The sequence below is a fragment of the Camellia sinensis genome, chromosome 7, assembly GCF_055761805.1.
Source record: "Camellia sinensis isolate YWXY chromosome 7, ASM5576180v1, whole genome shotgun sequence".
NCBI lineage: Eukaryota > Viridiplantae > Streptophyta > Magnoliopsida > Ericales > Theaceae > Camellia > Camellia sinensis.
This window is the reverse complement of record NC_138967.1, coordinates 32,846,470-32,874,270: the sequence shown is the minus strand read 5'-3', so window position 1 is coordinate 32,874,270 and position 27,801 is coordinate 32,846,470. Positions and strand designations below refer to the sequence as shown.

Here is a 27,801-nt window from a genome sequence, read left to right as displayed (position 1 = left end):
GCTGCGTGCGTAGTGAAATCCTAGCTCCTGACAAAATAGGACAGGGAAACCCTCCCCCAACATAGGGGTGTTTTGGCTCTCAATTATCTGTTATGTGCTGTCAGAGTGTGTCTCTACAGGGGTTGCATGTATCAGTTTGCAAGTTTGGGGCATCAGGCCTACGGGCATCAGTCAGTGTTTGAGAATCAGTTATCTACGGGTATCAGATTCAGTCTATGGGGACAGTGATTGAGGACAGTGTGTGTTCAGCTTACCGACCGTGTGTTGTTATGCCCGGCTGTGTGTTGTGCATTTACTTTAAGCTGTTATGCTGTCCGTTTATCTGTTTATTTATTTCCTTATTGCTTTATTTATCTTTTTACTAGGGCAGTTTTAGCACAATTGCTTCCGACCTAGTAGATATTCCTCAAGCACTTTGGACAAGAGGTCGTCGGCTCAATCGATCCGAGGATCTGGTCGACGGACAGCCAGTGTTTCATTATCTACCCCCAGTTGTCAGAAGAAGGCCAAGAAAACGCAGTGTGTCTGAGCAGAGGTTACCAGAACAGTGGTCTACCCTAGCAGTGAACAGTCGGGCTGAAGTTCTAGTTTCTGCCATAGAAATACACATACCAGTCAGTCAGCAGGATCAGCAAAGCGTAGCCGGAATGGAGGAAATGATGCGTCAGCTCCAAGAGAGCATGAAGCAAATACAGGAGGATGCTGTCCGCTAAGCGGAATTCTCTAAACAGCAGGTCACAATCATGGCCCAGCAGGCGGAGCTAATTACCTGGCTCCAGCAGCAAGCCGGCGCGTCAGCCTCACATCCAGTTCCTCCCCCACCAGGGATCCCGTTACCAGAGCAGACACCAACTGTCCAGAATGTCCTGCCAAATGCCCGGAACACCTTGCCAAATGTCCAGAACGTCCAGGAGGACACAGACCTTCCAATGGGGCCGGCTCCGCCCCCACTTCTGCCTCAACTGTCCAAGGCGCCTACGCCTATCAACCAACCGGACTCTCCCTTCGAGTTCGAAATAGACCCAACAGTGCTGAAATTGAGCAAGCTCGAGAAGCTTTTTAAGAAATCACAAGGGGTAAAGGTTATTCCGGATATCGAAGACGGATATACCGATGTGGCCGTGACACTACCGGATAGATTTAAAATGCTGCAGATCGATTGCTTTGACGGGTCTGGGGATCCCATGGTCCACCTCCGGCTATTCTCAGATATACTGCAGCCAATGGGCCTAACTAGATCCCAGAAGCTTTCACTATTTGGCCGGACCCTGTCGGGTGTAGCCACCATCTGGTATGCAAAGTTGGAGGACGATGTCAAGCGAAGTTGGGATGAAATGGCTGAAGCCTTTGTTGCGCAATACTCTTACAACACCCAAATTGAGATTACAACTCGTGATCTCAAAACAACAAGGCAGGAGTCCAAGGAGAGTTTCTCAGATTTCGTGACCCGGTGGAGGGCGAAGGCCTCGGTGATGACTTTAAGGCCCACCGATAAAGACTAAATCAGGATGATTGTGCGCAATCTCCAGCCAAAATTGATGCAAAAGATGATTGTACTCCCCTTCCCCACTTTTTTAGATCTGCACGAGATGGGGGTACAGATTGAAGATGCAATGAAACAGGGTCTGATCGACCAAGATAGGGAGCAACCAAGGAGGACTTTCAACCGTAACAACAATGCAGGCTTGAGTGGCACTGCAACTGCAAGAGCTTCAGAGGTGAGCATGGTCACCACCATTCCCCCTCCCCTTCCAAGACCCATGGCAGCCACGCCCTTCTCCGGTGCATCCGGAAGTAACACCCAAACCACCAAATACCAACCTAGAGGCCAAAGAACCTTCACACCCTTATACATGCCCCTGTCCAAAGCCCTGGGTGTATTAATCAGGAAAAAGCATTTGAAACCCCTGGAGCCGAGGCCACTACCAAATCCACTCCCTCCCTCTCATGACCCAGCAAAATACTGCGCGTATCACCAGCAACACGGTCACGACACCGATTGTTGTTTTAGATTGCGTCACGAGATCCAGGATCTTATTGACAAGCAGGTGATTGCGCCTCCCGACAAACCCAATGTCACAACCAATCCTCTCTCACCGCATAACCAAGCTCCCCCTCCCAATAGAATCAATTTTATCCAAACTGGGGTTGCATCTTACGATCCTAGTATCTATATCACCCCATCCCACCTATCCAAGCCGGAGGTGCTCCTTCCTGACTGCACCGACTCTTTGTGTATGTTGGACATCTCCACAACCTAACCAGAGCCGACGGTGGTGACCATCAAAGATGGGGCAGGGCAGACTTCAGAAAAGAATGGAATTGTTGAGTATGGGATTGAACAGTCTGAGAGTTTTGCTGAGGAAGCCTACGATCCAAGTGAGTACATCTTGACAACAGGCCAGATTGGGCTGGGTATAGAATTGCTAGAGAAGGAAGAGCTGTCTGTGATCCAGGGGGATAGATTTGAGCAAGGGGCAAATGATTTGGCAGCTGTGGAGGAGGACTTTGCCAACCTACAGTTTTTCGATGACCAAGAATCAAGGGGCGCGGCAGTCAACTAGTTTGATTATGAGGAATCGGTAGAGGCCACTAGATGGCTGGATGATCAACTAGATGTGGTGGAAGAGGCCCAACCAGAACAGGGCCCGGCAGGGGCGAGAGTATCAACTGTGGCCGGACGGGCCGAAAGTCAGGTTACATTGCCGGAGAGCGCCGGTACGAAGAATTTCGCTCGGGACTTGAGCATTGTGGATGCACAGAAAGTTGAACAACAAACCACACTGACACAGGCGGAACAAGAAAAGTTTTGGGATTCCGAGAGAATCAGAAAGGCAAAAGCCCATAAAGGGGCCGATGATGCTGTGTGCACAAAAATAGAAGATGCTGCAGGCATACGGGCAGAAGGTACTGCGAGTACGATCATACCGGAGCAGAACAGGTGTCTGTCGGTCACTGATGGAATGTGGTGGGAAGACGATGATTTATGTCTTGCCCACACAGATGAAGATTGGGGAAACCATCAGCTAGACGACACCTGGTATGTCGGAGAATCACATTTTCCCAAACCCTAGCCTCATTTTTCTCCTTGAATTTTTTAGAACCCTAGGTTAGCCTATTTTTCTTCCTTTTATTCTCAACAGAACAAACCAAAAATTATGCGTACGCATCCCTAGGTGGGCCGCTCGAGCGCCCATGTGGGCTGCTCAAGTAGTGGTGGGCCGCACGTGTGGTGAAGCTTGGCTGTACGTGCGGTGAGGTGGCTGGCTCGAATTTTTTGCTTCTCGCACGAATAATCTGTTTTCGTGCCATTTTTTATTAAATTTGCATATTTCTTGCCAAATCTGTACAAGTGCACAAAACACATCATCTCTACCAAATAAACAAAATTGAAAGAGTATAAATGTAACTTAAGCGACCTCAATGTGGTACCTTTCGGTCCACATCAGCATCTTGCTGAAGAAGTGTATATGCACTCTCTACCGGGTCTCTCTCACCCTCTTGGTGTGGTTTGTCATCTTCGCTGTGCTCTATATGATCTCAAGCAGTCTCCTCGTGCTTGGTATGAGCGTTCTCATTCTGTTGCACTTTAGCTTGGTTTTCACCCTATCCATCATGATTATGCTCTCTTTATTCGGCACACTTATGTTGGCCTTGTTCTCATTCTCTTATATGTGGATGATATGATCATCATTGGCTCTAATTATAGTACTATTAAGGATCTTAAGCATCAATTGTTTCTGTAAAGTCTCGATGTCCCACATCAGGAATAGAAGGGGAGTTCTTAAGCTATAAAAGTAAAAACTGGACCTTTATATAGCATCGAGGCCTTTTCCTGGGTGGTGAAATCCCTAACAGAACTTCACAGTTAAGCGTGCTTAGGCTAGAATAGTTTTGGAATGGATGACCCACTAAGAAGAATAAATCCATGCGAGCATGGCCCAAAGCGGATAATATCGATGACCTGTGAAGGGTTTGGTCGTTACAAATGGTATCAAAGCTTACTTTTTGGAGCATCGAGTGTAGGCCCCTAGCGTCTCTTGGTGCGTGTGGGCGGGCTTGTGAGCTGGCAGGCTATTGCATGGGGATGTGCAGCCCTAAAATGGGTGAATTGTAAAGTCCCGGTGTCCCATATTAGGAATGAAGGAGGAGTTCCTAGGCTATAAAAGCAAAAACCTGGACCCTTATATAGTATCAAGGCCTTTTCTTGGGTGGTAAAATCCCTAATAAAACTCCACAGGTAAGCGTGCTTAGGTTGGAGTAGTTCTGGAAAGGGTGACCCACTAGGAAGAATAAATCTGTGCGGGCATGGCCCAAAGCGGACAATATCGATGACATGTGAAGAGTTGGGGCGTTATAGTTTCAGGAGTTCGAGATGAAGGATTTGGGGTCTCTTTGGTATTTTCTTAGTATTGAGATTGTTACTTCTCCTACTGGGTAATCTTCTCTTTTAGACTAAATATGCCTGTGATATTTTTTCTCATGCCAGTCTCACCGATGACAAAATTATCGACACTCCTCTTAAGTTGCGAGCTGGTTGGGTGCCTTGTTTATCTCACCGTTACTCGTTCAGATATCTCCTATGCTGTGCACATTCTTAGTCAGTTTGTTTCTGCTCCTCGTTACACACACTGGACTGTTTTACTCCGTACTCTGCGCTACCTTCGTGGCATTTTGTTCCAATGTCTGTTGTTCTCTGCCTCTTCGGACTTGACTCTTCGTGCCTATGCTGATGTTAATTAGGCAGGTGACATCTCTGATCGCAAATTCATGTCTGGTCTTTGTGTTTTCTTTGAAGATTCTCTCATATCTTGGAAGAGTAAGAAATAGTCCGTTGTTGCTCGTTCAATTGCTGAGACTGAGTATCGTGCCATGGTTCATGCAACTTCTGAGATCGTTTGGCTTTAATGGCTTCTTTCTTATATGTGTCTTTCTTTCTGATTCGACTTCATTATATTGTGATAGTCTGAGTGCTATCCAGATTGCCCATAATTTAGTCTTCCATGAGCAGACAAAGCATGTTGAAATAGATTGTCACTTCGTCAGACAACATCTTTAGGCTGGCACTATTACTCTCCCTTTAGTTCCCTTCTCTTTTCAGTTGGCCAATTTTTTTTACAAAGACTCACACTGTTGCTCATTTTCATTTTCTTCTTGGCAAACTTTCGATACTCTCTGCGTTCACATCCTTAGTTTGAAGGGGGTGTGAATTATTGTATTTTATATTATTTGAGAGGGTAGTTTATATGCGTAGACTAGGCCGAGCTAGGTCTATTTTGTTTTAGGTATTTGGGTCAAGCTGATTAAAATCATCAGTTTGTATGGGCATGCTTCTGGTCGAGCTAAGGGCTTCAAATAGCTTGGTCTTGAGATCCAAGGACTGGAAAAGCCGGACTAGAACAACCGGACTAGATGTGACTAGTAGCTCGGATTGGGGTATGATTTATAGTGTACTGTACTGAAGTTTGTCTCGGTCTAAAATCACTTTGGTTCTGTCCAGTGTAGAGCAGGGCCATGGTAGCTCAGTTGAGTGTGCTACCGAGCCGATGTTTAAGGTTTGAACCATCTCACTTGGTTAGCAGTGAGTATGGCGTTATCAGGATAGTCATTTATCCTTGGGAGTGTGCTTTTTGGGAGGACTCTCATAGGGTGAGTTGGGGTCCCATTAGGATTATGCCAGGTAGAAACTATAAAAGCTCATAACGGGATCTATGTACAGGTATCACAATTCCTATTCTCAAATACACAGAGCTTTTGTGTCTATTGTCTATTTTGTTGACTTAGGCGTGAGAGAGGTTTCTAGCATACCACCACCGGCTAGCTCACGTTTGTGTTTTCAAATGATAAAGTGACAATGTTTGGAGGAGTGCAAACTTGATCAACAGGATTATACGAGAAGATTATTTCTGTGCTCGTACATTATTCATTCAGGGTAGTTTAGTCATTTAGATTATTAGGATTTGTTTTATTAGATTATATATTTGTACTCAGCTTTTGATTCATTAACTTTAGTAATCGATATACAAGTTTCTTCTCTGTTATCACTTATACCTATCAACATGTACCAAACTAGACTTTGCAATGTTAGACGACAATTATGACTAGTTGGATGGTTTAAGTATACCAATAAATGCCCTATTTTCTTTCTCTAACATTGTCTTATGTTGACTATTAATAGTGGCTGGTGGGAATTTATTTTCACTTATCACTTAAAAACAACTTTGTCAAATTAGCTTCTAGTAGTGGGCCAACTAGCCATTTTCACAGGCCAAGGGAAGGCCTTGTGGCCGGATCACGACATTACCCAACAGGCCAAGATAGAGATCTATTTTTTGTTTTTTTGGTTTTTTTTGTTTCTAAATCTTTTTTTCTTTTTCTTTTTAATATATATATTTTGTCGAGCTCACATGCTGAGTTTCAAACCTTACGCGCAGGACGAACCCAAGCCTCCTTTGGTTGGGTTGAGCCACAGACCTTCAGGCCGAATGATGTCCCTTAATTGTGTTGTGAGGGTAGTTCTCAAATGTTTTGATATGCTTGCCAACTTTGTTTTGATTGGACCTTGAATTTGCACATGGTTAATTTGGAGTATGTACTGATTTAATTGGGATATGTTTCTTGATTTTTTTTTGTTAGCCTTTTTATATTGATGTACTTCTTTTATACTCACCTATGTTATACCAATGAATTTTTTTGCCTATAAATTATTTGTTTTTTATTTTATTTTAAAAACAATAGTAATGAACACCAACAAAGCTTGGAAGATCAACTATTGGCAAAGTAAAAGAGCAAGACCATCACAATTTTGGTCAAATAACAAGATATAGTCAATTGCAAATATATAAAACCATACATAATTTTAAGGAGCTTTATTTAGATGTAAAGGGTCTCCTTAGGATGTACTAAAAAAAATAAAGGAGTCTACTTTAGGGCTGTAAAGCAAAGCTAGAGGCGAGCGGATCCTCTAGAGTAACTCTCTAGAGTGATCTCCTAAAGTGGATGATCGGACGGCTGTGGTTAAGCCTCACCAAAACGACGTCGTTTTGGTGAAGACTTTCAAAAAAAAAAAAAAAAAAAAAGAAAACCCAGATTCGGGGAGAGGAAGAAGAAGAAAAAAATTTGCAGAGTTGCAGAGTTGCAGATTGAGAGGGAGGAGGAAGAAGAAGAAAATGGATTTGAGAGAAATCGGAAGAAAACAGATTTGAGGAAGAAGAAAACTCTGGGTTTGAGAGAAACTTTTTTGGGTCTGCAATTTGAGGAAGAAGATTTGAGGAAGAAGAAAATTTTTTGGGTCTGGCTCTGCAATTTGAGGAAGAAGAAAATTTTTTGAGGAAGAAGAAAACTCTGCAATTTTTTTTTTTTTTTGGGTCTGGCTCACAGAAGAAAATGGAAGTTCATCCATGGTGATGAACTTCTTGAGCGACCAAACCAAACCCATTAACCCAACACAGCAAAAAAACTTTTCTTCTTCAAATCCATTTTCTTCTTCCAGTTTTCTTACATTTTCTTCTTCCTCCTCCTTTCAAATCCATTTTCTTCTTCTTCTTCCTCCTCTCGACTCGATCTGCAGCAACTCTGCAATTTTTTTTTTTTTTTTTTTTTTTTTGGGTCTGGCTCACCAAAACGACGCCGTTTTGAAGAAGGATCATCTCAGCCGTTGGATACATTAATGGGACACGTGTTGCACCATAAGGGATCACTCTAGAGGATCACTCTAGAGGATCCGGACCCAAGCTAGAGAGACCATTGCTTTTTTTTTTTCTTGGCAAAATAGTGGCAAATAGACATGCAATCTTTACAAGTTGGAAATCCACAAGGCTTGCCGTCCACATAGTGTGCGTCTCTGTAGGATTTAAAAAACACAACATGGAGAAAATTTAGGATGCATTCATTGCCTTCACATGGATTATAAATTTGTTCATAAATTTTGGGAATTGGGGTGGCTGCTGTGCGGGGATGCACAGTAGCCACTGTTGTGCAGTCAATTAGGCCCTTTTCGAGGCTCATTTCGATAATTCAAACCGTTCACATTTTAGAATACATCAAGTAGAACATACCTGTAAAAAATCGAGTTAATCGGATATCTTTTACCGATTCATCCACTCACATTTGTATCTACAAAAATAAATAACAATTGTAATTTAAAGTATTAAACTGAATACAAATGTGAGTAGATGAATGGGTAAACGATATCCGATTAACTTGATTTTTTACAGGTACGTTGTAGTTGATGTATTCTAAAATGTGAACGGTTTGAATTATCAAAATAGACCCCGAAAAGTGTCCAATTGACTGCACAGCAGTAACTGCTGTGCACCTCGCACAGCAGCCACCTCAATTCCTAAATTTTGAGAGCATGTGAATAAAGTATAGAATTTGATATGTCTAAAATTATGAGTCTCACATCTAAAAGTTGTCTGAACCCCAACTAAAATTATAAATTTAGGTATTTTGAATCAATTAAAATTTATGTTTTTTTACTTTGAGGATGTAACAAATTTAAACTGTATGCAAGTGCCTTGTTTATTGGGGGGAAGGCATTGATGTCCTTTTTCTTTTTCTTTGAGTATAGTCAGTGGTTGGTGTCAAAATAACAATATTAAAAATCAAATTTCAACATGCTATATTGTCAAAATTATAATTTTATAATTTTCCTTAATGATACAAATATTATTTCTTTTATTTTATGTCAAAATGTTAAATAAAAATGCAATTTGTAAGCCCGAGAGAGATACAAAGGCCCTGTTTGGTAGGGCTTATTTCCAACTTATTTCAGCTTTTAGTTTAATTTAAGCTATTTTGATGTGTTTGGTTTAGCTTAACAATACAGTTTATAACTTTTTTTAAGTCAAAAATCAACTTATTCTTTGAGTGGGGGAGGAGAAGCTTAATTTATAAGTCAAAAATCAGCTTATGTTCACAGTTATAAGTTATAAGCTGTTAAGTTATAAGTTATAATTACTTTCTCACAGTTCTACCAAACGGGGCCAAAGAAAGAGTAAAGTCAAATTTTGGCAATTGTCATACTTTAATATTAAATTTAAAAGTTTGTTTAACTTTAATATAATTTGATAATAGTTTTGTCATACTATTGGAGATGAATTTTTAAAAAAATCTTGTCCAATTTTAGTTTAACAAAAATTATAACAGGTAATTGGAGATGATCTTATGAATTATTTCGAGAGAAATCGCTGCTTTTTTTTTTTTTTTTTTTTTTTTTTTTTTTTTTTTTTAACGCGATAGAGGTTGCCTTCTTCAAAATCCTTTATGCACAGACCTTATTATGAGTTTATCCCACTAGGAGGGGTCAAGAAAGGCATAACAAAAATCTTCTAACACGTACACCCAAAAACATCTTTAACATTCCAAAAGCACTTAACCTTAGAAGATTAGAACAAACAAATTATTACCCACCCAAAAAACAACAAACAAATTATTGAATGTTGGGGTGATTTTTTTTTTTTGAATACTTATGTAAATTTTATAATGACTTTTTAATTATCACTGAAATTCAAGACACTAGTATAATATTAGGACAATTGTTTATGATTGTGTTGGCTATACATTTTGTACTAAGCCAATGACAATTCGACACGTGACAAAATGAGGGTAATATGGGGAGATCAGGTAGGTCTTCGATCCTGATCATACACGTGGCAATTAATATTGGTTGTGATAAGATCTGAGTAGTAGCGGATCAACAAAGAGACGTACAGTGACGTGGCTTCAACGGTTGTTCACATTCAAATTCGAATATAAGGGGGAAGCCTAACTGCAAGTGAAGGCGTAGTGGAGCTACTTATAAGGTAGCATGATCAGCAATTAGGGAGGAGCAGTTCGACGGTTTGAAGTACGATTCGATGGTTATCTTCGGAAAGTATAAATAGCAGGAAGGACCTCAGAGAAGGCACGAAGAAAAATCTAAAGAATCACTTTACATATTCCAGTGTTATTTCCTGTCCTTTATATTCTTGTATTTTAAGTTTCTGCGCTGCACTTCATTTGTAGGAGTAGTTGTCGAGTATATTGCCGCTGTAATTCTCTACGGAACTGAGATCATTGTAAGTTTTTCATACTAATGAAATATTCCAGTTTAGTTAACTGTTCTTATGTTCAAATTTTCTGAAGTTAAATTACCAGTAAGCCACCAGTAAAAGTCCTCTTTATTGAGGCCGAAAGAACCATAACACAATCGTCTGAATAATTGTTTGGCAATTACAATTCTGTAAGGACTGATTGATCCTTGCTGGCACGCTCATAATTACGAAAGTAACCTTCGAAAGCCAAAAAAGCCAACATATATTTTTGGCACGCCCAGTGGGACATTTTAAAAAAATGGCTAGACGTAGGAGACAAGGAGAAAATGAACGTTTGGAAGAAGGTGTGGAAGGAGAAGTGGAGACATCAAATCCAGAGGATAATGTGATAACACATCCTGTGGAGACTCCTATCCTATCGGAACCCATGGTCGAACAGACCAATACCTCAGAGCAAATACCATTTGTTCGTAATAGTGGACGAGACCAAGGAATTGGACCATCCAGTGTCCCATCTACTCAGCCAGTCAATCCGTGGGGCAGCTTGGTAGACGCCATGGGACAGCAATTAATAAACACAATGGAAATGTAGGCAGTATCCTTTTTGGATCGAATGAATAACCACCAACCAACGAATGTAAGACACATAGAGGAGGTGAATGTCCCTCAGCAAAGATTGGCTAGAGACAAACAGCCTATGCAAGCTAATGGACATTCTAATGGTCAAACTAGTAATCAGATTCAGGAAAGATTACCACCTCAGTCTTGGTACGAACCCATTTCGAGGCCTGTAGCAGGCCAGAATGCTTCAATGTTAAACAGTGAAGCCATGCAGATTGGTGGATCTGGCCCGGTACAAGAAAATGGCATAAGAATGATTCCAAATCCCACATTCGAAGCCATACCTAGTACCAGGGGGTACAATAATCCTGTATTCGAATTTATACCCGGGGGGTTGGAAGGTTTTCCTACAAGTGGAAGGGATACAATACCTGTTCCAGCACCTTTCGTGGGTCCTTTCGCAGGACAGGCTCAAAGAGGTTACCTACACCCCCAACAGCACCCCCTACCACAGGGACAGCCAGTCCCAAATGTACCACCTTATGGACCAAGAGGACCACAAGCACAAGTTTGTCCACCAAATCCTGTGTTTGTTCCCCCAGTGGTGGTTCAGCAGGCACAAAATATGGTCCCTAGGGACCAGATCACTGAGATAGTTAGGGAGTTATGTGGACCAATGGCTCGGGGGGTCCAGACCCTTGTGTATAGAAAACCATACCCAGAATGGGTCGATAGGGTACATGAATATCCAAGAGGTTTCAGGATACCAGATTTTGTTCTCTTTCATGGGAACGGAAACCAATCCACAGTAGAACATATTGCTAGGTTTGCCACTCAATGTGGTGAATTTACCAATCATGACTATATAAAGTTGAGACTATTCCCAAATTCTCTAACCGGATGAGCATTTGTATGGTATATTAACCTTCCACCTGGCTCCATCCAGACTTGGCAGCAAATGGAAGAGGCATTTCATGCCCAGTTCTTCCAATCAGAGCCAGAAGTTTCCATGGCAGACTTGGCCAGATTGAGTCAAAGGCCTGAAGAGAAGGCTACTCAGTTTATTTCCAGATTTAAGAGGGCTCGAAATAAATGTAGAGTAATCTTGCCAGAAACTGAATTTGTAAGATTGGCCCAAAATGGCCTAGAGTTCAAGCTTCGAAAGAAGTTTGATTCAACAGAGTTTAGAGATTTAGTGGAACTGACTTATAAAGTATCTAGATATGAAGCATTACTAGAAGAGGAACAGGATCGAAATAATGCATCATATAGGACATACTACAAAGATCCTAATTATGAGATTGATGCAGCAGAGATTGTGGGAAAAGAGCCTATGATCTGTGAAGCATTAATCCATAAAGATACAACAATTGACCAGAAGTTTAAAAAGAAAGATCTCCACAGGAAATATTCTTTCGATTTAACTAAGGCAGATGACATTTTTGATCATTTGCTTGCGGCCAACTTCCTTAAGTTACCAAAGGGTGTTAAAATTCCATCTCTTGATGAACTTAAAGGAAAAATATATTGCAAATGGCATAATTCTTGGTCTCACTCGACTAAAAACTGTGTTGTTTTTCGAGACAGGATCCAAGAACAAATTCGGAAGGGGAGTTTGAAGTTCCCAGCCAAAGCTGAAAAAGCCATGGGGATCGATAGCAATCCATTTCTAGAAATTGAAGAGGTGGCAGCCAATGTCATTATGTCAGATTTTCAGAACTTGTCTCTGAAAGAATTGGAGGAAGTCAATGTACAGATGCATGTGGCCAACCAGACAGCAACCAAAAAAGACCTTAGAAGTCCACCAGCCATGGGACGAGATTTCCCACATCAGAGGGAAGACTCTGATGAAGAAGCACTGGATGATGACTCCCTAGAGGCAGCCGTAATGCAACGAATGTGTCCCAGGTGCAGGCTGAGTTATAAGTGGTTGAAAGGCCTTCCAGTTGATGGGAAGCAGTATTATAGGGATGTGCAGAGGCGTCCCAAACCAACCAATGCTTATAACAAAAGGCCGTATCCGGCTAATGTTAGGCAGCAGCCATTAGTGGTTGAACCTGCAGTTAACAGAATATATGCTAAAGGCAAGAGGCCCTTCTATGAGTCCAGATCACCTAACTATTACAGGTTGGAGAGTAGTCATTCTGAAAGAAGGCTGGAGAAGAGTTTAGGTTTTAGTATCAAAGCCAGGAATTGGCCCCTTGGGCCAGCTTCACGAAGGACAGAAAATGATCACCATCACCGAGAACCTGAATCAGGCTTAAAGCTTGGAGACAGGGCCAAACAATTGTCTTCACAGCCAGCCTCGAAGGTGACCACGAAAGAAGAAAGAGGCGGTTCAACGTCTGGGTCAGTAAGTTCATGGGTACCTGGAGTCCCAGATTGGTTTGTGATGCAAAACAAACCTAGGGAAATGCCTTCCCAAAGGAATTTTGGAAATCAAAGTAGGATGGTTAAGCCTCCTTTGGTGGCCCCCAATAACTGGGTATTGCTAAAACACCCAAGAACGAAGGAACCAGATATGGTCCCCGTTATTTCCAGATCACAAAGGAGAAAAATTCAGCGTAGGTACACCCAATACCAGAGAGACCTAAAAGAAAGTGGAGAGAGTTCTTCGATGATCCAGATAGGAGAAAAGAAGAATCGAAAGTCAGACCATAATTCAAAACTAGTTATACAAAACGAGGTGGACCGCAGCAGAGAACAGTTGGCCAAGGTTCATTCTGAACTAAAGGCCAGAGAGAAGGAAAGTCTAGCAGGGATGAAGAAAGCTCTGATGGAGAGTGGTAGCGAAACGGAAGGAGATAGTGGCGTAAGCCAGAAGGAGCAGAGTGCACTATCTTTGTAGGCATGGAAGATGTAAACCATGCTACAAGAAGATTCTCCTCCAGACTACGCCGATGGTCAATGGGCACATAAGGATAAACAACTGAACTTCGAGCATAGGAGGGAAACTCTAAAGGGTCAGTGAACTCAACAAAATGGTGGTTGATTCGCTCCTTTAAATCAGAAGTCTCAGGTATTGACCAGCTTGTCCAGTCAGAACCTCCAGAAGAGGAAGAAGTTGCAGCTTTATCCCATATAGAAATTTGCGAAGAAGAGTTGCTCAAATCCATGTTTGTAATTTTATGAATCAGAGGTTTGAGAGCAGATTGTTCGAACTGTAAAGGTGGGTCAGAAGGGAAAATTCTTATGTCTTTGTTTGTAGCCTTCTGAATCGAAGGATTAAGAGCAATGTGTTCGTAATCCAAAGGTCGGTAATTTGCAAAGGCGTCCATGACCTGAATATAGAAAGGTGGGTAAAGGTGGCTAATAAATGCATGCTTTTGACGAGGAATGGCATTGACATATGACTCTTCGTATGCTTCATCATTGGAGGAAAGAGTTAATTTGGCCATAAAATATATCAGTCTGTTCGAATAATAAGACAGTGAAAGTACTTAAAGGATCAAGACGAGAGTATTAATACAGATGGTGTGAGACAGTTGCATTTCTGGGAAGATGCAAAACCCATGCACGTTCTAAGACGTGGGAAAAGGGACTCTGATCCACTAATATCACCAAGTCTTGGGTATATTAGTGCGGGGGGTAATGTTGGCTATACATTTTGTACTAAGCCAGTGACAATTCGACACGTGACAAAGTGAGGGTAATATGGGGAGACCAGGTAGGTCTTCGATCCTGATCATACACGTGGCAATTAATATTGGTTGTGATAAGATCTGAGTAGTAGCGGATCAACAAAGAGACGTACAGTGACGTGGCTTCAACGGTTGTTCACATTCAAATTCGAATATAAGGGGGAAGCCTAACTGCAAGTGAAGGCGTAGTGGAGCTACTTATAAGGTAGCATGATCAGCAATTAGGGAGGAGCAGTTCGACAGTTTGAAGTACGATTTGATGGTTATCTTCGGAAAGTATAAATAGCAGGAAGGACCTCAGAGAAGGCACGAAGAAAAATCTAAAGAATCACTTTACATATTCCAGTGTTATTTCCTGTCCTTTATATTCTTGTATTTTAAGTTTCTGCACTGCACTTCATTTGTAGGAGTAGTTGTCGAGTATATTGCCGCTGTAATTCTCTACGGAACTGAGATCATTGTAAGTTTTTCATATTAATGAAATACTCCAGTTTAGTTAACTGTTCTTGTGTTCAAATTTTCTGAAGTTAAATTACCAGTAAGCCACCAGTAAAAGTCCTCTTTATTGAGGCCGAAAGAACTATAACACAATCGTCTGAATAATTGTTTGGCAATTACAATTCTGTAAGGACTGATTGATCCTTGCTGGCACGCTCATAATTACGAAAGTAACCTTTGAAAGCCAAAAAAGCCAACAGATTGTGAGTTTTTACTTTTGATGTGACGATGTTTAACACTATGTTTGGAAATTTAGGAAAGAAAAAAAAATTGATTATTTAAGTTATAAAAGAAAAGAAAAGAAAAGAAAAGAAAAGTTTGTGATTTTCTCTCATTCTTGTTTGGATAAGTAAGAAATAAAAGAAAAGAAATGATTATGATTTCTCTACTTCTTATTTGGTTAGATTTCATAAGAGAAAAGAAAAAAAAATATTTTATATTATATTACCAAAATAACCTTTTTATATTTTCAATCATTTTATTTCTTTTATTTTTACAGGTACAAAATTGGTATTATAAAAATATTAGTTTCTTTTTTCTCTCAATCTCTCCACTTTTGGGAAGATCGAAAATGAGGGTTATGAGAGAAATGAATTTCTCTCCGCTTCTTTTCATTTCTCCCCATTTCTCTCCACTTAAGTTATTCAAACAAGTAAGAGAAATACATATCTCTTTATTTTTTTTTTTCTCTTCAAATCATTCAATCCAAACATAAGGAACTTATTTTTTTATTTTTTGGGTTGCCACATAACTATATATATATAGTTATAGTTACAACATAACCCATTTGAATTGTAAGAAAGAAAGATGCAAATCAAGTTTTCTTTCCATAGAAATGAAGGCAATATATATATATATATATATATATATATATATATATAGTGATAATTAGTTATTTGGGTTAGTTTATGCGCACCTCAACTAATTTGAAAGGACTGATCTCACTGCTTACTTAAAGGGTCTCATTTAAAGGGAGAAAAGCATCCTATATGAATTGGTCCAGAGAATTTATTGAAATTAATAAATATTAAGGCATAGTTTAGAAAGACTAAATAAGTGTACTTTTTTAACTTTTTTTGTATTATGTGTAAAAAAAGTAGAGAGGAGATATTGATTGATGTGACTCAAAAAAAATAAAAAGATAAAATAAGTGCACTTTTTTTTTTGTAGCCAAACTTAGGCTAAATCTGAGATCTCAAAAAAACACATTTCTAAAACCCAAATGAAGCTCGCTAATCCAAACCTTTGAGGTTGAAATCGAGGCAATGTGGGGATGAGCAACGCATGGGGCATTGGATTCCAGTCCAATAAAAGAATATAAAGTGAAATTTGACAGGATGTCACTTTCACCACTAACTTAACTTCGGACCCAAGGCTCCGCTACCACTCGGGCCTCCATTTCTGTCCAAAATTTGTTCTTTTAACCTAGAAAACACCCCAAATTGTTCTCATAATCACCGTAAAGCCATTACAAAAACCATAACTTACAGAAAAAAAAAATAAAAAAAAATACAGAGATAAAAAAGTTATATTTGATTTAATTTTCTAAAACTATTTCCAATTTTAAAAAATATAAAAATTAGTTTATGAATATAAGTATTAAAAAGATATTTTTTAAATTTAAATTTTTTTTTCCTTCTAAAATATAAAACCATATAAAAAAAATTAATTTTTTTTTTACCAAATTAATTTTTAATTTTGTAGAAAATTTTCTAAAATCATATTCTGAAAATCAAAATTGTTTGTGCCTATCTCTGCCTTTTTTTTTCTTTCCCAAAAAATGTTGAATTTAGTATTTTTTGAAACCTATAGTTTCACAAAATCATAAATATAAACCATTCATAGAAATAAAAATACAATACAAGGACATTTGACCCCCCCCCCCCCCAAAAAAAGAAGTAATGACATACCCTTTAAACTATTGATATTAGTTCATTTTATCTTACACTATAAACAAAGTTAATATTTTTGACAAAATATCACATCTATAAGCACATAATTTTTTTGTACAAGTTTTGCTTAATTTGGTTGTATTCAAATGCAATAGTTTGCTACGATTGTTGTTAATTGTATTTTATTGAATATTTCTAAAACAATTGGTTGTCCTTTGTGGTATTTAGATATTTGTTTTATTACTTGTCTTCTCAAAATGACACAGTATTCTCAATTAATCACGTGTGTTGACAAGTGTGATATTTCGTAAAAAATATTAAACTTGTTACCAATTTGCGATAAAGTAAACTAATGTTAATAGTTCAAGAAAATAATTCAGAGGATAAATCGATACAAATGTAATAATTTAAGGGTTATATTGTTGTTGTGAATATATTGTGCATAGAATTGAGAAAGTAGGAAGAAGCCTTATGATTGAAGAATGGCATTGAAGGAATTTCATTGAAAAGTAAGGATATTTTACACCACACATGTGCAAAGTAGAGCAAGAAAAGAATGAACCCATGCCCAAGCTTGCTCAATAAAAACCTTCCAAAACCAACATTTGCCTTTGCAAAGAAACTGCATATAGAAAATCTCACTACCACTCTCTTCCTCTTCCTCTCTATCTTTCCTACCAAAGAAAGTCATTAGTACTCAAATAACCAACAATTGATGTCAAGTTTCAACTTAGTAAAGGAGCTCCTACCCGCTAAGAAAGCGTGGAAGCGTTTCACCCAAATATTCCAATCAAAATTACATAATGTCAAGATTTCAAAACCCGTCAAGAAACTAACCCATCGCCTTAAATCTATCCGCTCCATCCGTGGCCTTATTCCCCGGAAAGTACGTGCTCGCGCCTTATGTAAGTCTCACTATGACCATCACCATCACTACTACTACAATCACCACCAACTTCAAAAGCGCTTTGCAGCTATATATGTGGAGGACCTCTTTGAAGGGCCTAAGCAAACCAACCAACCTAAGGGAACAAGCAAGGCCAAAGAAATGGGTTCAACAAGTAGTGCCAAGATCATTGATCATGAAAAGACTTTGAGAAGAGAGAAAAAGGCAAATGAGACTAGCACAAGTGGTGGTGTTGGTGATGCATGGAAGGGTATTGATGAGAGGGCTGAGGAATTCATCTCCAAGTTCAGGGAGGATATGAATCTTCAAAGGGAGCAATCTATCATTAATTTCCAGGAGATGTTGGCTCGAAGTGCATAGATAAAGCTTACAATCATTTGTTACATATTTTGATACTGTGGCACGGGATCTTTTGTATTCAAAATCTTTGTTTCAGTCTTTAATGCACTTCCAATCACATGATTGTGCTTTGAGATTTCCGTGTATCGAGAATCTCATCATGTTGTATGATTGAGAGTGCATTAGATAAAGGGTACGAGAAATTTGGAGAGAGACGTTCCTTGGTGCCCATATTCTCTTACATCTGTTCCAACACAAAACTTGAAACCAGGGTGTGAATATTTGAGATAGAGTGATTTTTGTTTCTATTTATTCTGGGGATTAACATAAAAAAAATAAAAATAAAAATAAAAAATAAAAAATAAAAAATTATGGATGGATCCTTGGTGTGATGATATGTAAAAAAGAAAAAAAAACTATAGGCTGTATGGGATTATTTGTGAAATTTTTATTTTTTTTATTGTTTGGTGGTTTTTCTTGAAAGGGGATTATTTGTAAGTGTTGCATACACATGGTGTACTTTAGACTGGCTTGGGTTTGTAATTATAAAGCTGAAGATTTAATAGTTTGAATTGAGTGTTGCGGATCTGTGTGAATTAGCAGAGGACTCTCAAAATAGTATTTGGCTCAGATCTGCCAAGAAAAAAAATGGCGGAATTCAATCCTACGCACTCAACATCCTTTTTTTTTTTGGGGTTCAGTTCAAGTAATGTAATTTGGGTCTAATCTAAGTTTCATTTAGGGATTGGATTACCTTAAATTGACCATCTAATTTAAGAGAGCATTTGAGTTTGGTGGGTTCATTTTAAGATCGATCTCAGCGACCTAAATTGTTTATTTTTTAGGACTCATTTATTAGATATTAATAACTATTTGTTTGAAATACATTTATTTTTTAAAAAATAGACGATAATTATAATTTCAAGAGTAGTTATTCATTTTTTTAAATACAAATGTGATTCAAACATAAAATCATTTTAATTTTGTTTATGAACATTTTACTTAACGAGCACTAAAAAATAAACAGTTTGAATCATTAAGGTCCGCCTCAAAATGGGCCTAACAAGCCGAAACACTCTCTCAATTTGAAATAGTCAATTTAAAAAAATCTAAACTCTTTAATTTATGAGTAAGGCTTTTCTTCGGTTCTTATCTAGGTTGGAGAGAGCTCTTTGGCCCCTGTTTTAATAATTCAAATCGTTCATTTTATCGGATCTTATGTATATATTATCTGTAAAAAAAAAATTAGGTCAATATAATATTCGTAACCCTTTTATTTTATCAAATTTGTACCAAAAAATGGATGGTATGTTTTTAAAACATATTGACCGTCAATTTTTTTAGAAATAGATTCTATAAAATAAAAAAGTTAAGAATATCGGATCGATTTGATTTTTTAATAGATGATATACACACAAGTTTTGATAAAATAAACAATTTTGATCATAAGACGAGACTCATAATAAATTTTATAAGCTTAAACAATTTTCTTTAGTCCAAATTACGACTAGAGAGAAGCCAGTCTCTTAATTTATTATGGTTAAGTTGAATTTTAGAAGACAAGTTTGAATTTCAAATCAAACTTTAGGAGTTTGTTTGGAAAGTGACTTTGTTTAATATTTTTCATTAAAATGTGAGGAAAAAGGAAAATTAGGTGTTTGAGAATGGTATTTTTGATTTTTTTCATTTTAAAAAAAGTACAATAAAATAAAAATTATGAAGAGGAACTTTTGATTTATATATATATATTTGCTTTCTAATTTTTTTAATGACTTTTTTTTATTAAAAGTTTAAGGATGATTTGGAATGATCTAAATAAGTGCACTTTTTGATTTTTTATGAAATATGAATTGGGTATAGATTGAGTTCGAAGTGATGTGTTAGAGAATTGATGTGATTTAAATAAGATGATATGACTTAAATAGGATAATAACTTTTTAACTTTTTTAGATCATGCCAAACAAGACTTTACTTCCCAAACGCACCCTTAAAACAACTTAAAAATGAGTTTGGATAACTTTCCGGCCCGATCCAACTCGAGCTCCACCCCTGTTAGCAGGTGAACTGAGCCCTGCAAATTGCAATGCATACGTCGTCACGTGCACCGGATCACACTAAAAACAGAAAGAGTACGAATTCAACGCACCATGCGCACTGTAGTACTGCTCTTCGAACACTTGTACGATAAAATAACGTCTAATATGTTAAAATCGTATCGCACAATTTTATTTATCAATTATAAATTAAATTTTAAAATTGATAATTTATTTATTAAATTATTCTGTTTCACTATAATTAATATATATATATATATTTTTTAATTTTTAATAAAATATCAAAATAAAAATAAATATAAGATATTTAAAATATAAAATTTATTTTAAATTAATAATTATGCATATGAAACATATTATGTAAAATTAATTTATATTATATATATATATATATAAAAATATTATATCTATTAATTTTATATATTATGTAAATATTTAATAATTAATTAAAATATTTTTAAATCCGAAAAATCAGCTTAAAATCACTTAAATCGCAACTTATCAATATATTAATCCGCCAACTCACCACCCAATTTATAATTTTATTCTTAAACCACCAAGCCGCAACGCTAACCCTAACCCTAAGCGTAACTTCTACCATCGAGACGTTACATTACATTACACGACGACGTTGCGTTACAAACGCAGTCACTTCCTCCACCAATAAAGCACAAAAAAATTCACTTTACTCTTCTTTACCCATTTGATCAAATCCGAGTCTCTTTCTTCTCTCTCTCTACAATGGCGAAAGAACCAGTTCGCGTCCTCGTCACTGGTGCTGCAGGTACGGTTTTCACTACTCCAACCTTGCTAAATCACTCTCATATATGTTCTTTTTTTTTCCTCTCAATTTTAATCGTTGTTTGTCATTGCTAATCACTCATTTTCATCGATCTCTACCATTCAACTCCGGATCTACTAATTTAGGGTTTCAATTCAAGTGAAATATGTAAACCAATTGATAACACTCACAGAGTGAATAACTGTTTGTGATTTGTTAATATTAGTGGCTGCCCTTGATTTTTTTTTTTGGATTATGTTGGAAATAGGGTTTTGTATGATTAGATAGATCGACGTGTTGTTGATGATGGATTGAATAATACTTGTCTGACTAGTTTGACGAATTATTTCAAGTAAAGTAATGTTTTTTAATTGACCAGTATAGTAGATCCAATTGTGCATGGTTTTTCACGAGTGGGTACTTTGGTAAATTTTGTTACCCTTTTTCTGTGGGTACCATAGTTCTCAAATCGTGAATCGAATCGAATCTTGAATAATAAGATTCTGTCATAATTTCTAATTTGCATAAAAAAAAGTATATTAAATATTGTGTTAGATATATATGTAAATTTAAACTTATACCAATAAAAATGTGGTTTTGAAGGATGATCATGTGGTTGATTATGCTATATCTATGACAATCCATGTCATATGTGTACATATATGAATTAGAAAGAAACAATAATTAAATATTCATCATAAGAAAATAAAAATAAAAAATACACTGTTCTATATAGGATCACCACCTGACATCTTTCCTTTTAAATTTTCTTATCAACCATTCTTAATAAAGAAAGTTAATAAACATAAACCCTCAATCTCCAAGTAACAATAACCCAATTTTTTTTCTAACTTTTTCAAAAATTTCACTTGATGCTTGAAAAGACTCCTTTTGTAAGTGCATACACTTTGATAAAGTTGAATATGTAGGCCTGAAATACTTTAGAGGGACAGAACTTTTTTTTTTCTTTGCAATTGAGTCTTTGAAAGTAAATAGGGATAGAGAAAGACAAAGGATGGAATTTAATAATAACCCTAAAGATCTTAAAAAGGTTGTTTGAACTATTTTTCAATAAAAAAAAAAGGGGTCAAAAATTAAATTCAATTGATCAGAAGTGAATTGATATTGATCTATTCACGATTCACCAATTCATCCATGATTTATAGCTATTTGTGATTCATGCAACTTGTTCTTATCAACTACCTATTGAATCGTATTGAATTTTACGATGCCAATCACAAATTGTGCGATTCTAATAACAGAGGTTGGTACTAATTAATAAGACATGAATGGTTTTACTGGTTTGGTCTCAAAATATGCATGTGCAGGTAATTATGTGATGTGCCAAGCAGCAGCTTTGTGGATATTACAACGTGTCCTGAAAGTTTTAGAATATTATTCTATTTCTTCAATTAAAATCATCTTAGAAACCAAAAAATTTATAAAATAGTGGAATATGTTATTTTATGATTAAATTTTTTTTTATTGATTTTTCACTTGTAATCTGGTATTATTATGGGTGCCTGTTATTAACCTATGTCATGCACTATACCCTCAATGTTTACCAATTTAGATTTTGGTTAATAAGAGTCTGCAAACTTTTTAACTCATCCCAACAACAAAAAGAGTTATGTTTTTTTAACCTGGACATTCTGCTATACTTCATTTGTGAAGCAATGTATTGAGGGAAATGTTGTTGGTTGTTGCAGGGCAAATTGGATATGCTCTTGTTCCCATGATTGCCAGAGGAGTTATGTTGGGTCCGGACCAGCCTGTGATTCTTCACATGCTTGATATTCCACCTGCTGCTGAGGCACTGCATGGAGTGAAAATGGAGTTGGTGGATGCTGCATTTCCTCTCCTTAAAGGTAGGCTACTCCTGAATCCTGATCATTCTTTATGAAATACTGCATGAAGCCAATGATACATAATATTTAGTTGTTTTCATTTATCAAGTTAATTTGTTATTATTTTTTGTGTTTGGAATTTTTGTGGTACACTGACCTATGGTAAAGTGAATCTAACATGATATTTGTATCAGGTGTTGTTGCTACAACTGATGTTGTTGAGGCATGCACTGGAGTCAATATTGCTGTCATGGTTGGTGGGTTCCCTAGGAAAGAAGGTATGGAAAGAAAAGACGTGATGTCAAAAAATGTTGCCATTTACAAATCTCAAGCTTCCGCTCTGGAGAAGTATGCTGCTGCAAACTGCAAGGTGATTCAAATTTTTTGAGAAGATTGAATTAATAATAATCACGAGACATTTATCGTAAACAATTGCAGAAATTTTGATGGACATGTGAAACACTTTTTGTCAGTATGACACCACTGGGAATTTTTCAAATGTTTTTTCATGAATAAAAGAGGAAAAATAATTTCAACAGTTCAACTGTATAGCTATATTCTCTTTCTAAGAGTTGAATAGTTTGTCCGCAATTTTGAAACTTCTTACTTTGTGGTTAAGTGTAAATTAATAACCAAGTCATCAGTAACGTAAAGAAGAATATACATATATGGTGTGTTCATGTAAACAATTGGTCAGGTTTAACTCTTGTCTATTGTTTCTACTAGGTTTTGGTTGTTGCTAACCCTGCCAACACCAATGCATTGATCCTGAAGGAATTTGCACCATCAATATCTGAGAAAAACATTACTTGTTTGACGAGGTTGGACCATAACAGGGCCCTTGGTCAAGTCTCAGAGAGATTGAGTGTTCCAGTATCTGATGTGAAAAATGTCATTATTTGGGGAAATCATTCATCAACCCAGTATCCTGATGTTAACCATGCTACTGTTAAGACATCAGCTGGAGAGAAGCCTGTGCGTGTGCTTGTTGCTAATGATGAATGGTATGAACAATCAGTACATGTTAGTGTTTGACTGTTATGTATTTATGTTGTGGTAAATCAGCTGAAGGTATTACTCAACATTTTATAGTTTTCACTAAAAGAATCATTATGCACTTCTTTGATTAGGTTGAATGGAGAATTCATAACGACTGTACAACAACGTGGTGCTGCTATCATCAAGGCTAGAAAGCTCTCTAGTGCGTTATCTGCTGCTAGCTCTGCTTGTGATCACATACGTGATTGGGTCCTTGGAACTCCGGAGGTTGCTCTTGTTCTTCTCTCCATTGTCATTTCTAGTGAAGATTATGCTACACGTTCCTTTTTATCAATTACACATTCACTGATGTATTGACTGCAGACTTTCCTTCGCTTATCCTTTCTTTTGTCTGAACATTGTAGGGCACTTGGGTTTCTATGGGTGTATACTCTGATGGCTCATACAATGTGCCAGCTGGGCTTATTTACTCTTTCCCTGTTACTTGCCGCAATGGAGAATGGACAATTGTTCAAGGTAAGGATAATTAATTTAGTGCATACGAGTCTTAGTTTTTTTCTTAGCATACAAGGCCAAGTAACAACATTGGAAATAATATCATGCTCTAATTATGTGTAGCTGCGTTTTAAATTTTAGGGAAAATAACCAATAAATAAGAATAGCCATTAAGTACTATCAACTTTCTATTAGGACACTTCAGACTACTTTAAAAAAATTGGGTTATTTACATTTTTCACCGTTATAATTTGATTTAAATTTGATTTTAATCATTATAGTTTCAATTTGAATATTTTGGTCCCTGCACTTGAGTCCAATTCATTAGTTAGTCTTTCAATTTATGCAAAACAAAATGATGAAAAATTGAGTTTTATCCTTAAAATTATTTATCAATTTTTTAAATCCTTAAAATTATGTTTGGTTGAGTTTTCAAAATATATTTTCTGATTTTTTTTTTTGGAAAAACTAGAAACTTACTTTGACAAAAATAAACTCCAAAAAGTTATTTTTAAATTTTTAAAAATTGTTTCCACCCCCGAAAAAGAGAACTATATGAAAATAGTGTGTTTAAATCTATAGTTTTTTTTTTTTTTTTTTTTTCTAGTAGTTTCTGAATTTTTTTCAGAAAACAGTTTCTGAAGGGTCAACTTTTCTGAGCTTTATCCTTAGTTGGTCATTTGTATATTTTGGGAATCATCAATTTCTGATTTTCTTGATAGTTTCTCAACTAGTTTTCTGCTTCCCTTTCCATGTCCAGGTCTTCCAATTGACGAGTTGTCGAGGAAGAAGTTGGACTTGACAGCGGAAGAGCTCTCTGAGGAAAAGGCTTTGGCATACTCGTGCCTTTCTTGAATTCTCTTCAACCCTTCGTATTGGCGAAGTAAGTCGGTCTTGTGGCTTGTGTTTGGAAATAACTACAGTTTTGAATAATGCCATTGTTGGATTTTCTTGAGTGGACAAGTAACGATGGAGAATCTGCTTTTACAGTTCTTGTGCATTCCTCATTTATACGAGGATACTTGAAATTTGAACACCTACTTCTGGTGGATAGAGTAACCCCGTGTTGGGTCCATGAATGAGATTTATAAGAGCAGAGTTTTTAATACAAAATCGGTTATCTTCATTTTGTTATGCTTCTGTCACTTGAAAATTCTATGCATGCGGGATTGCTTTGAATACAGTAGAGATTGATATATTGATATTTTGGTTGAAGCATGAATGATTGAAGCCTTTTCTGATCAATGCTTCTATTTTCATTGTATCATATACTTGCCCTTAAAGGTGGCCTTGTGTTTATTAATTGAGGTAAGCTGTGCATTTAATTTTACCGTTTGCTGTTAGAAGGGCGGTTGTGCAAATGAGAAATTTCACATTCCTGAGACTAGTGATTGTATGTTATTAAAAGGGTTGGTATCTTTTTTTTATAGATAGCATGGACGAGTTGCGGTTTTATTTAATCTAAAATTATGTGCTAAAGGTATGTGAGAGTGAATTAGCTATTTTTAAACTGCAAGGTTAATGTTCTTCACATGGGTAAAATTATGTTTTTAATTTTTAATTTTTAATTTTTATTTTACAGAATATAAGCTAGAATGATGTAGTAATGTTTTTATTTTTTAAATTTTTTTGGGTGGAATTGAAAATTTATTTCAATTAAATAGGGAAGAGTAGAACTCTACCTAGGTGCAACTTTTACCCAAAATATGAGCATTTGGGACAATCCCTGTATTACATACCTCGATCTTCTAATGTAACAACTGCAGTACTATATGTTAATTCTGAAGAATGATAGGGTTAAGCGAATGTGCAAGGTGTATGTAAATTTGTGTAAGTTCTCATAAAAATATGTAAGTTTTTATAAAAGTGCGCAAGTTATATTACAAGACCGCATAACTTAAACACATTTGCACAAGTTCATTCATAAAAATTTAATAAATCACACCATGGCTTAAGTTTTGACAAACATACGTAAGTTACCTCATAAAATAATGTAACTTAAACATTAATTCACGTAAGTTAACTCACAAAAATTTTAAAAAATCACAATTTGGCGTAAGTTTTCACAAATATATATAAGTCACTTTACAAAATTGTGTAATTTAACACAAATTTGCATAAGCTAACTCATAAAATGTGTCGTAAGTTTTCACAACAGTGTGTAACCTAAGTCACAAAAATACATAAGTAAATAGTATGCCATATGTCTTGTACACTCCAGAGTTATCCTAGGGTCAAGGGATTATTGTACTAGAAATCCCTGTATTATTAGTGAATATCACTTTACCTTCCTTCTTTATGAATCCGTTTATATTAATCCTCTCAAATATAAAAATTGTATATACTTCATTTCTCGACGTCCTCTAAGGGGGGCTAAAGTTGAAGGGTTTTGAGTAAATACATGCCACAATATAGGTTCTCATTTCACTCTCATCCCATAACATATTTGGCCAACTAGTTTAGAACATCTCAAATGGGATGATTAAAATTATGTAATAAAGTGTGTTAATCGATAAAAAGTGGTAAAAATATGGCTCAATTTTATATGTTAGTGTTTGTTAATTTAGGAAGCGACTAGGTATTTTAGTAGTATAGTTAAAATGTGTGTTAAATATATGTAATTTAAAAAAGAAAAAAATTGTTAACTTCTCTCTCCTCCACTTCTCAAATTATAACACACTTTCACCTCTCACAAAAAACTGATTATAATCAACTTTTAAGCAGCTTTTAATCAAAAAGCTAATTATAACCATCTTCTCAAAATAGTCTTTAGATCAATTATTAAATAATGACTAAAAAATACAAGAGTAATGAAACATGACTCTAATTTAATATCTCTAAATGAAGCTCCAGTGAGGTGGAAGAGAGAGAGACAGTAGAGAGAGATAGAGAGAGGAGTGTGGGTCTTACCTCCACATGAGTATTCTTCACATTATTAAAGTTGTATTAACACTCTTAAATTATAATTCTAAAATATTATTGGTAAAAAAATATATATGTTAGGAAAGAATTCGAATCCGATGAACAAATCTAAACTCGTACCTAAAAGCATTATATTGCTTTGGTAGACATCTTTGGCATCTTTTTGCCTTGGGGGTTACGTTGAGAGGAAAGACCCCATGAAGCACGGTGTGAGGCAAGACCCCTTGTTCAGTGTAATTTATTTTAAGTTATTTATATATTTTTATTCAAAAAATATGTATCAAGTATTTAGTATAATTTATGGAATGATTTGAAAAATTAGTTAAAAGTTAATTTTTTAATTTTTTGTCTTTTTATATATAAAAAATATAAGAAGTGATGTGACTTAAAATGAGTTAAAAACTAAAAGTTAACTTTTAGTTGGTTTCCCAAATTACCCCTATGTTCATAGCATATTAGGTTGAAATAATTTGAATAAGTTGGGGGAAGGGGGGTACATTGATTATCACGTGAGGTTACAAATTATCCACTTTAAACTTACACAATATATCCATTATCAAGTGAGGTCATAAATCAAATTGGTGCGTACATACTACTCTATGTTGTGTTTTAAAAGATATAATGAGAGAAGAACATTAAAAATTAGCGTGTGGAATGGTCACATGGTGTCGACAATTGAATATTTTTTTTTGATAAATCTTATTCGGGCACTACAACTTCAGAAAACATATGTTCAGAAAACTGTTTATTAAATTTTTTAAAAAAATAGTTTTTATATTTTGATGATCCAAACACATAGTTTTTGATATCCGATCAACTTGATTTTTT

General features: G+C 36.4%; 2 protein-coding genes across 2 annotated transcripts; both read left to right on the top strand.

Moving 5' to 3' along the window:
* Positions 1-17,344: 17,344 nt before the first annotated feature.
* Positions 17,345-18,099, top strand: LOC114297780 (cotton fiber protein). The gene has a single exon (XM_028242259.2). The coding sequence runs from the start codon at positions 17,345-17,347 to the stop codon at positions 17,894-17,896; it is 552 nt and encodes a 183-aa protein (XP_028098060.2). The 3' UTR covers positions 17,897-18,099.
* LOC114297464 (malate dehydrogenase 2, cytoplasmic) lies at positions 18,035-25,177 on the top strand. The gene is made up of 7 exons (XM_028241904.2): positions 18,035-20,713; positions 22,420-22,578; positions 22,752-22,927; positions 23,284-23,561; positions 23,688-23,823; positions 23,961-24,072; positions 24,812-25,177. The coding sequence occupies exons 1-7, from the start codon at positions 20,671-20,673 to the stop codon at positions 24,904-24,906; spliced, it is 999 nt and encodes a 332-aa protein (XP_028097705.1). The 5' UTR covers positions 18,035-20,670; the 3' UTR covers positions 24,907-25,177.
* Positions 25,178-27,801: the final 2,624 nt, after the last annotated feature.

Coding starts and splice junctions, on each gene's coding strand:
- LOC114297780 (XM_028242259.2), top strand. CDS start 17,345: ATGTCAAGTTTCAACTTAGTAAAGGAGCTCCTACCCGCTAAGAAAGCG.
- LOC114297464 (XM_028241904.2), top strand. CDS start 20,671: ATGGCGAAAGAACCAGTTCGCGTCCTCGTCACTGGTGCTGCAG. Junction 22,928..23,283: donor ATGCTGCTGCAAACTGCAAG/GTGATTCAAATT, acceptor TGTTTCTACTAG/GTTTTGGTTGTTGCTAACCC. Junction 24,073..24,811: donor AGAATGGACAATTGTTCAAG/GTAAGGATAATT, acceptor TTCCATGTCCAG/GTCTTCCAATTGACGAGTTG.